Consider the following 11,606-nt stretch of genomic DNA (forward strand, 5'->3'; position numbering starts at 1 on the left):
GGCTCGTATGCACCCGTAATACTTATGCAACGTATCATATGGTTTGGCCTAGATCAACACGAAAGCGGATATCTAAAGTTTACTCGATCCAAAAATATTTTTGCTAATCTTATATGGACGCAGATGTGGACTGACACCAAAACGACCCATATCAGATACGTTTTCAGCCCTGCTGAATGACCAGCAAATCATTGTTATAATGAATGAAAAAACTCAAAGTAGTTAAAACATCAGCAAAATCCTAATTTTATTCCTTCAATTAGAGTTGCACATAGTAGTAGGGCCATTAAAGATTGATAAACCACCAGGAACAAGCAATATAGAGATGAATGGTAGAATACATGAGTTTCTAGCAGGTGATTATCAGACAAAAACTTACATACGAAAAATGGAACGAAATAACCTAGAGGATGATGTTAGAACATCACCATCCAAAATCTCAGAGATCATTCTTGATATCAAGGATGTTTCATATCTATACAACAATGGTGATTACTTGGCCATTGCTTTTGGGCACATCAGTACAAACCCAGAGACCAGAATTTGTGAAGAATCTACCATCTAGTGAAGATTGCCATAGTCCAAAGAAACTCACATCACAGATCTGTGGGCGTGACATGGCCATCAACATAGGGTTCGGCTTGTCCATTTCAGGAATAGTTGCTGCTCCTGTGAGGATTTCTGGTAACAAGAATACTGATGCTCAGTATGGACCAATATGATATAATAATATTAAAGAGCATCATTAACTTGTAGTTGCTACAGAAATCAAGCAAACACGATGAAATGAGCAAAATGAAGAGAACTGTACAAGGAAAGGTGTAGCACACCTCTTTGTTAATCATGAAGCACAGGTGTATCATTTTATGTGAAAAGGAAATCACACAAGAATCATGCTTACGATGAAGTCCAATGCTTCCAATGGTGCACATAACTATGATTGACATATAAAGAAGTCCCACGTGTCCTTCATTCACCTTTCCATGAATGATACTGATAACCCTTGTAAAGAGGAACATGAAGACGGCAATCTTGCCTGCACTGATTTCAAGGACTTGGACAATCCTTCAATTTCTTTGGTTAACATGTAAACCTCCTCTGCTTGCTTCTTTGTTGCCAACTGCTCTATCATCCTACATTAGTCATGTATAATAGTGACAATGCAGTGGTCGATGAGCATTATATAGGTGTGTGTGTGTGTGTGTGTGTGTGAGTGAGAGAGAGAGAGAGCATTTTAAGGAAGGCCAGGAACATAAAATAAATTTATTTAAAAATTTCTTTTGTAAAGAATTAACTTCAAACCAGCAGCAATTCAACATGCCCTGGTGTGTGGGAGCAGATTCCAGTTCCACTCTTTTAAGAGGATGGGCACAGAGATCTTAGGAGTAGATGCATGAGGATGATGAAGGACTTGGTGAAAATAATGATTTGGTATGGAGATAAATTTACATGGCCAAATAACAGCAGGGATCCGTGTTTGAAGCACCTTGACATATGCTTAGTCCCTTTCCAGTTTGTGGAAGACTGTCCAAAGTTCTCCTATTGGATTGCGCTAAGATCAACTGACCATTGCATCATTTGTATGGAATGGAGAGCGTACAAACACAGGAAGGACAATTCCCTGTTTTGAAAACTGTCAGGTCTTAAGGATCTAATTTCAATTTGGCAGAAGGTAAAGCAGGAAGGGAATGGGCAGCTTGCAGGATCGTGAGAAAACTTCATCTGAAAAGAAGGCGGTAAAGACAAATTTTTAAACATTATAAATTAAGACTAGGAGCTGCAGGTCAGATCCCAAAGAAACTAGCCAGAAGAAGACATATTTCAGTATTGATAAATTCCCCTCACATCCATTTACAGAATGACATCTAAGATTCTAGACAGTAAATAAAAGGAGCGATCAACTTAGTTGTGCCTCCAAATCATACCTTCATTCCTGGAAAGAGAATACAAGAATGTGGAATCATAACAAATGAAGCAATCAACTCATTTGAAATCAAGTGGTAAATGGCTCACCTTGAATCAGATTCTCCTGGATCAGTATAATCATAAAACAACATTTTTACCATAGGTTGCAGAACTGGCACAGATTCAGGTCCTTGGGTTTCAGTTTCTGCATCCCATAAATAACCTGTACAGCACCAAGCTTCCGAGTTTAAAAGGATGAGTTGCAGCATTGGAGCTTTTGTCTTCACATCCCTGACTACAGTATGAAATGATAGTTCGTCTGCAGCACTTTCTAGCAATTGATTTGAAAACATCCCCGGAAGAGTGTGCTTCCTGTTCAAGAGAACAGAAGTAAATTAATTAAGCTCACGTTGCAACCAATATCACTCAGATGACTATGAACATAGCAGCCAAATTCATCATTTTTGCAGTTATTATATCTATAGTGTTTGCATGATGACAGTGATTGAAAGTTCAAAAAGGAGGCTCCACAGAGGTCTGAACAGGTCGTGAGTTGAGTGGTTCGTGAATGAGCTCAAATTTCATCCTAAAATACACAACATCAAAGTTACCTGAGTAGGAGTATCTAGAATGGGATCAAACTGGTGGTTAAATTAGCCAAGTTTGAATGGATTCCCTGATTGTTCAAGAAAACAATTTAAGGATTTTAACCAGAAGAATATATTCAAATAATTCCAATGCAAATTCACGCCATAGAATGGAGGAAACGAGGTAACAAAATAATGTCATAATCCATACGAAGTATGTATGTAATGAAAATTTTGTTTGACCTGAATAAGTCTTTTAGCCCACCACTAATATTGCTAGTGGAAATGTGACATTTGAACAACCGTATTCCACCATCCACAGGCACATTCTGATCCCTGACAGCAGGATATGATCCAACCACATATGAACACTGAAAGCATAGGAATTCAACCCATTCGACAGCATTTGCACTATTGGAGCTTCTAACTACAAACCCACTTCCAAGCGAGCCATTGTAGAATCTTCTATTCTTGTTTTGGAGTTGAAAGTTGGTTTCATAACTACAGAACTCTGCAGCATGTGCACCTGAATTCCCATTGCTTAATTCTCCACATGATTTGTAAGCACAGCAATATTGTTTACACTCTAGAGAGCTAGCACAATCCAGTGATCTGGAGATATGTTTCTCCAGATTATCTGCATGATCTGAAGCAGTAATACTCGTATTCTCAGGACCAGAAGCAACCTCAACGTTCTGCTTGAGACATGGAACTGATTCTTGATTTAAATGAAGTTCACACTTTGAACTACTAAAGTTTTCTATTTTAGCAAGCTTTGGATAAAGCGACAGATGGTTAGCATCTAGCCTCTTGGTTTCTGCTTCTGTATTTTCAAATAAGTTTCCTTCATCAACGGTCAAAAAGTCGCATGTTCTAGCATCTAGCCTTTTGGTTTCTGCTTTTAGATTTTCATAGAAGCTCCCTTCATTAATATTCAAAGAGTCATACATTTTAGTAGTGTCATCTATTTCTTTGGATGCAATCTGACTGCATGGTTTTTTAGTAGTCCTAGAATCCATTCCCCTCACTGTCGAATCGTTAAAGTCCTCTGGATCATCTTCAGGTTTCGATGACATGATCTGTTGTCTGCAATTATCGATCTCAAATCCTGCAGTATCTTCCATGTAAATTATCACGGATGTGGAATCAACAGCACACACACCCACTTGACAGGCAGAAGAATTTTCATATGCAGTTGCCAATTTCTCACTTGCACCACCAAATGAACAACAACATGCTCCAAACCAATTATCAGCAACCTCCCGCCAGTTCACAGAAGGTATATCCACAAATGATCTGCAAGAGTCACAACGCATATACAATGGCTAACATAATCACACACCCATCTGCACAACTGTCTAAGCAGGGAAGAAGAATTATAAACTACTAGTTGGAGAAATGTGTGAGTTGAAGAGAAGTTTGATACCTGAAAGGTCTCTTTGTCAGTTTGGCAGAGCAATTCTTACAGTAAAAATCTACTTCTCCTATAGATGAAAGATCTTTGATATCTACATCAAGTCATTGACAAAGTAAGGAATAAAACAGAGTAAAAAATGCAATTAGATTTACGCATGCATTGTTAGGAATCTTAGAAAGTACTACCAGCTTCACCACCTCTTAAGCTATACCTATGTAACATAGACCCTTCTAACAGGGCAACGCACCAGTGCCGCACCGAGTGTGAGACTTAGACACGGCTTAGCTTCCTTTGTGTCAAGTGAAATCAATTGTCCATAACCAAGTTCAGTTTTATATCAGTCCCTCGCCAGGACCACTCACCCTTATTTTTTTGACAAAACACAAATTTTTGTGTTCTCGGATCACCACCATCCATCACTTTGATCACCACCATTCATTGTAAAATGATGACATCAGCACTTTTTTGTGGATCTCACTACCTGCATAATGAATGGTGGTGATTGAAGTGATGGACGGTGGTGATTTCAAGCAACAAAAAAAATGTGTGTTTTGTCAAGCTACTTATCCATCCTTTACTACCCTTAAAAGCGTTAAACCCTACCAGCCCGACCATTAAACCCTAGCCCTTCATTATGGACCAAAGTCACCAAACTCACCATTTTGCAAACTGAGAGGCGTCGGAAGATCGGCACCCACTTCGCCATTCTCGCCGGGAACCTCGCCGGAAGGGTCGACGGAGTCCGAAAGCGACGCGAGGTCGGCGAGCAGAGGGTGGTCGACGGGGAGGAGCAGGACCAGCTTGACCTGAATGTGGTCGTCCATGGCCACGCAGTGAAGGGGAAGGCTGGGGTCCACCAGAACTCGAGGGAGGGGTACCATCAAACAGGAAGGGACGGCAGCAGCAGCACCCTCTGGATTTCGGGTCTCCACCCATCTGAGATGGACGGCCCAGCGGCCGAGATGGGTGCGATCGAGGGTTGCGTGGAGCTGCTCGCAGTGGGTCGATGGGGAGAGGAAGGGGCAGAAGAGGAACAGACGCAGGGTTCCGATGTGGGAGAGGGCCTCCCATGTGTAGTCCCACCGGCGAGGCCATTTTGGGGAACTCATTTTTTGGTGGCACCTCTCAGTCTCTCCTAAGGACGGCTCCTCTCAAAGTCACCCGGAAATCGTTTTCCTCCTCCACCTGTGAAATATTTTGTGCCCTAGAAACCTGTACGAAAATTACAATTCTGCACTTTTCACTTAAACCCTTGCCATATTTGGATCTGTTTAACTGTTTAAGTACCTAATTGGACCCTATTTGGCGTGTAATCAGGGTCGGAGCTAGTTGGATCTTTTGTCGAAATTGGATTTGGATGTAAAATCCATAAAACCTAATCCAAACTAGTTGTATCTGAATCTCACTATTTGGGGGGTAATGTTGTATCGGTATCGGTCCTCAATCGTTCGGACGATGGCCATTCTCAAGTGAATCGTTCTGAATCTGCTAAAAAAAACAATTAAAAATATTTTTGTGCCAATCAGCATGTAACACGTGTTATAACTATTAAGATAATATTGAAATAATATAAAAAAACCAATTTTAAGTATTTTTATATATTTATTAAAAATTAACTGATTCAGGTATCATATCGATTTTCTGCTGATAATCGGCCGGTACTGACAACATTAGTTGAGAGCAGGCATCTCTGTGACAAATATCGCAAGCTTTTATAAAAATCTCGCATATTGTAACAAATTGCCTGAAAGTTTAAAATAACAATTTCTCACTAGATTTTCAAATAGTGACAAATATCGTGATATTTATATTTTAAGAAATATTTATTGTGAAAACTCTCAAGATTTTTTATTTTTAAATGTTTTATTTGTATTTTTTTATATATTTTAATTTATTTTTTATTCTCAAGATTTTGCCAAAAAAAATGCGAGATTTTTCTAGGAACCGAACTGTTATCGATGATTAACAAGATGGGTCTACCTATCGCTGTTATTCAAGAACGCCCTTCACTATTGCAGTCTCCACTCAGCTCCCTTGTTCATGAAGATTAGTTTTGGTTAAAATGGAGATGACAAATCACATATGTGGTGCAGTGACATGAGTTTTAGTGGACATTACCATCTGCACCATCCTCACCTCTTCACAGTGAAAATTGGACTTTGGTGTGTGCAGAGCCGTACCTGTGTTTTATGGGGCCGAGGGAAAAAATGGCCCTCTTATTAATAGTAGGAGTTCGGGGTCTGATCCTTTACCCGAACCTTTTCTAAATAAATGAGGAGCTCCGGCCTTAAAAATGAGCCCCTAAATTTTTTTTTTTGGGCTCAGGGGCCCTTGGGGCCCAAGCCTCACTGGCCTCTTTGCAGGTCCGGCTCTGGGTGTGTGGTTGGACATGCAGTGAATGAAGAAAGTTCGAGAACAAGGCATTCTGATGTTGATTATGGAGGTTTGAATTTGAGTTGATTATGGGTGTCAAATGGTAGGGTTTTAAAAACCTTCTTCATGAGGATGATGTTTCCAAATCAGTTGATTTTATCACAGTTGTCGTCACTGCTAGCAATAAGGGCTCACAAACCTAGTGTTTGGGACGTTGCAAGTTCAAATCCCAAATGGTATAGTTGTATAACTGGTAGGGGTCTGCTTAACCCGCAGCTTTCTCTGTGGAAAAAAGAAATTGTAAAAATAATATTAAAGTAATTGTTCAACACTTAGTTGAAGGAAATGATCTGTTGAGTGGGATTTCCAATCATTTTAAGGGTCTCAACTCTGCCTCCTGCTATCATCAGCTTCACTCTTGGGCAAGGTGGATTCGGAAGATAACAGACGGGTGCTGCATGGCCCAATTTTGTGGGATGAAAATCTAGAGTGCAGTTTAGTCCCTAGCAAAACTGAAAGCTCTTGGGCCGGTTTCTTGCCGGACCGGTTCAAGTGGTTCTGGGACAATATGAAGGCTGATCTGATGCAATTGGGTGCTGATTTTCACTCTCTCTCAGGGAAAGTTTCTCAAGTCTTTTAATAAATCTATCCTCATTCTCATTCATAAATATCAGGGGCGACTATCGATTTAAATTGCTATAGACCGATTTCATTGTTAGGGACAGTTTACACAGTGGTGGCCAAGGTGCTCGCAAATCATCTTCGTTTGGTTGGTGGTAAAATTGTGGATCAAAAGCAACGTGCATTCATTCCGGGGCCCGGGCCATCGCATCCAATAATGTATTGCTTTGGTTTATGAATCGATTCACTGCATCTCCAAAAATAAAAGACCTACCTTCAAGATCGAAGTGGATGTGTGTAAGGCATTTGACTTGGTTTCGTGGGCTTTTCTATCAAAACTCTCTTTTGAATATGGGGTTTGACTTCAAATGGATCGGGTGGATAGAAGAACTAGTGTGTCATGTGAGAGGTAAACTCATTGAATGAAGCCGATCAAAATGCATTGGGAAATTCAAATATTTAATTAGATCAAAATGCATTGCGAAATGCAAAAAAATCGGGAGTCTTGGGCAAATCTATGCTTATTCTTATTCCTAAGGATGCACAAACCGAGGATATTGGTCAATTCTGGCCAATCTCTTTGGGGACACTCTCTTCAAAATCATTTCCAAAATTTTGACATCAAGAATCAAAGGAGTAATCGAGCACCTTATCTCAGATTTTCAATGTGCTTTCATTCCCGGACATCGCCTTCGTGACGCTTGCATAATTGCTCATGAGACCATCAATTCCATCAAGATGGCGTGTACAAAATCTTTTGTACTAAAAATCGATCTTGAAAAAGTGTTTGACTCCATCGATTGGAGATTCTTGTTGGGATGTATGCAAATGATGGCATTTGGTGAGAAATGGAGGCATTGGATCGAGGGGCTATTGTTCGTTGCCTCGATATCAGTGCCACTTAATGGGGAAAATGAGAACTTTTTTAAGCCTAAAAGAGGGTTGTGACAAGGTGACCACCCCATTTCACCCCTTTTGTTCATATTGGCTATGGAAGTACTCTCGATGATGATTTATAGTGCTGAAAGGGAATGGGTTTTTCGTGGATGTAAGTTGTCAGATTCGGTCACAATATCACACATTCTCTTTGCGGACGACTTATTGATTTTTAGGAAAACATCGAAACTGGACTATTTGGATGATTCTTAAATGCTTCTCTCTAATTTCGAGCCTACATATGAATAAGGGTAAGTCTCAAGTTATACTATTCAATAACCCCTATGGGGAGTCCCAATGGATGGCCTTTACACTTTTTAATTGTGAAGCAAGGTCTCTACCAATATATATATATATATATATATATATATATATATATATATATATATATAGTCACTGATATTGCCAATATTTTGAAAATATCATGATATTATCATCTGATATTTTTTTGAGATATTCCCAATATTTTCAAAAAACATCTTTTTTTTATTTTTTTAAGAATCTTTTTTGTTTATTTTATATTTTAAAAAAATTTTCAATTGTTTTTTTATATTTTTTGCAAGAAAAATAATAGAAAACCTATTATTTCCTATTTTTTTATTACTATTTATATATTTCAATTTTTAAAGCTTCTAAGATTTTTCTAATTAAGAAAAAACACTTTTTGAAAATATCTCCAAAAAAACCCTGACCCATAAACTACCTTATGATATAGGTGAATATATATATGTGTGTGTAGATTCTATTAAGTCTTATGCAATCATATATTATTGTAAATTCTGTGTTTTCTTAAATCTTTTTTCGCTCCTACTAGGCTGACTAGTCCCGACTGGGCCTTTTAGACTATATAGCTTGTGATCAAAAGCATTCAGTTTTAATTATATATTTTCTAATCATTAAATTTCAGTTATTTATATACTTTTTACATGTTTTAGTTAGAGTTTCAGTTCATAATTGACAGTTTATAACTTCCTATGTAGAGTATTTTGTAAAATATAGTATAGTTGTGCATTTTCACATACACACACACACACCCCATACCCATCCTTCTAGAAATTCTGGTTTCCTACTGTCATACCCCTTACCGCAACCATACCTATGTGACAGAAATAGGTAATATACAAGAAATTTGTAATTTGAATTCTAGCACCAGATTGAACACCCTAAAAACTTAGCAGAGAATTGGCAGATAAGTAAATGAAAGCATCAACATATGAATGTGATTTAGAAGGAAACAAAATATAATGTTGGGGAGGCAAAGTAGTTAATGATTTACTCATGGTTGTTGAGTTCTCCACTTTTATTCAGCAAACACAGGTCTCCACCATGCTGCTTTATATTCAATGAACTGCATGACCTGTGGTCAACTGACAGTTTTGGTCATAAACCAAGTACTCTAGATGATCTAATCAGTCTATTTAATACAAATTTCTGATGACTTAATTGATCAAATATTATACAAGTTTTTTATCAATGTGTGTTTATTGTTAGGAAAGTTTTAAAATTGATGATTTCTTTCCACTAACAATGTTTTAAAAAGTTTAGTCCCATATCTAAGAGAAATCAGTTTTTCTAGTTGTTTAAATACAGACTTTGTTCTCTATTCTTTACTTTGGTAAGCCTTGTGTCCATGGGTGGCTTGCGGACGTTGCTGTGCATCGTGCAACAACGGAATGCCACATTGTGCCTCAAGCGCACGCGCACGCAATGTGGCATTTTGATGGCGCACTTCGCACGCTCGCAGCGGTGCGAGGTGCGAGGTGCGAGGTGCGAGGTGCATATGAGGCGCAAATATCCGTTTTGAATTTTCGGTTTTGAGATATCTGGCCGTTTGAAAAGTTTTAATATCATTTATATTGAGTTTAAGGCGCTTTGTGACTGTTGGACGGTTTTGGAGGCCTTTGATTAACAGTCAAAGGAGGGTGACCGTTCAGGTATCTTTTCGTCCTATTTTCAAACCGTCAGATTTATGGTCATTTATCGCAAAACGTTTTGGCTTCTCTAAAAGTCTATAAATTCTTCTATTTTCGCCTTTTGAAGATCATCAGAATCTCTGACTCTCCAGTTTTCTCCTTTCTTTCTTCTCGGTTTAGCTTGCAGAGTTCATGTGTGGTAGAGGTCATCTGTTCTTGCGAAGCAGTGACTCTCTTGAGGTTCAAGCCTAGTTGTATCCTGGGAACTCAGTCGTAACAAAACCCTTTTTCGCATCTTCGGAATTTCCGGAGTGGGGCGATTGAAGTTCTAAAGATAGCGATCTTAAGAACGTGCCTCTAGGCTTGAAATCCCTTTTCAGAAATTCAATTTTCACCAGGTTGGTGTAACATTTATGTATATACGTATTTATATATTATACACATATAAATATATAAATAGAAACATATATATAGAAACAGCAATAATTGTCTTTTTTAAGTGCTTGATATCTAAAACCATCATTTCAGTGTTTCTTCTCATTTCACCATATAACTTTTGCTGCCAGACATGATATGCAATTCCACAAGTTCAATTTGGACAAAGCTATGAATTTAAATTTTGGCTGTAATATGTGTGATCACAATTTATTATTTCCTAAATCTGATTGAATCTATGATTGGTAAGCCAGAAGCACCAATGCCATTAATGATGGGGAATGATTGAGCTTTTGCTTTTATTCTTCAGGTGAGTGAGCTTTTGCTTTTTTAGCTTCGGATACTGTTGTTAATTGCACCTTACAGGTTCTCCATGATAATACCGTTCCTAAGGAAGCCTTAAAGTTGCGGGCTAAAGCATTGAAGAAACTAGGAACAGTTTTCCAGGTATGACTGGTTCATATGCACTTTTACATTTCTTTTTTCTTTTCTAATGTAGTCAATGCGTCTGTGTTTTTGCAATTAAGCCAATGATACTTGATTATTTTTTAATTGCTATTCCATTGTTTGAATTGAGCATAATCTGTGCTTTCTGATTATCTTTGGACTTTGGTTAATCTTAGGCTAATCTGGCATCCTCTCTCGCTCTCTCCACACACACACAGACACACACACACACACACACATATATATATATATATATATATATATATATATATATATATATATTCATGTAGTAAAGTGAGTTTATTATAATAAATTCAAAAGAAGGCACAAAGGAGGGTGAAACTGTCAATTCAATCTCCTAAAGGACAAGTGATTGTTATGACTTTATGAGATGTATCCTTATCCATGTTACTTAAGATCCCTGATTGCTTACGTCCTGCATGATATCACTATGCCTTCGCATTGTAGGGTGCTCATTTATCAAGAATAAAATACTTGAAGCAACTGAATGTCCAGTCTTTATAATATGGCCATTTTTAGGCAAACTCAATCAACATCCCCTTATTTCATGATATTAATGGAACCAAATGATGTAATCAACCAAAATAAAAATCTTTGAATAGTTTCTCCCAACTTTTCCATTTGCAATTTTGAGGAGCTGTATTTTGCTATTGTTTTGGAAGTTGCTCTTGTTTTTTCCTTGTACTTTGTGACATAGCAAAATTGGTATAGTTTCTTGCATCTTTAGAGTGTTGGAGCACCAATGTGTAATGGTTAATATCATGCACACGATTATACTACCATTTGGCTTCTTCAATCTAACAGACATAGATCCACTTAAAAAATTTGACAGCTGTAAAAAGGGGGGAACTTGAATTTGTTAATACAAGGTAAAAGTTATTGTTAGGTGTTTTGGAACGCTTTTATATGGTCGTCCAACTTTTAGGTTGTTAAGTCTGCGATCTAATGTCT

General features: G+C 38.0%; 1 protein-coding gene across 3 annotated transcripts; it reads right to left on the minus strand.

Moving 5' to 3' along the window:
* Positions 1-301: 301 nt before the first annotated feature.
* LOC149827019 (HECT-like ubiquitin-conjugating enzyme (E2)-binding protein) lies at positions 302-5,119 on the minus strand. 3 transcript variants are annotated; one of them, XM_090020198.1, is made up of 6 exons: positions 4,568-5,119; positions 3,919-4,000; positions 2,736-3,788; positions 2,014-2,277; positions 978-1,133; positions 302-681 (listed from the first exon to the last, which is right to left on the minus strand). In XM_090020198.1, exons 1-6 carry the CDS (start codon positions 5,016-5,018, stop codon positions 651-653), a joined length of 2,037 nt encoding a protein of 678 aa, XP_089876324.1. In that variant the 5' UTR covers positions 5,019-5,119; the 3' UTR covers positions 302-650. The 3 variants fall into 3 exon arrangements, with proteins under 3 accessions (XP_089876324.1, XP_089876326.1, XP_089876325.1); XM_090020200.1 differs by having other exon boundaries at positions 902-1,133; XM_090020199.1 differs by having other exon boundaries at positions 831-1,133.
* Positions 5,120-11,606: the final 6,487 nt, after the last annotated feature.

The sequence above is a fragment of the Nuphar pumila genome, chromosome 10 (genome assembly GCF_984573655.1).
Source record: "Nuphar pumila chromosome 10, dmNupPumi1.hap1.1, whole genome shotgun sequence".
Taxonomy (NCBI): domain Eukaryota; kingdom Viridiplantae; phylum Streptophyta; class Magnoliopsida; order Nymphaeales; family Nymphaeaceae; genus Nuphar; species Nuphar pumila.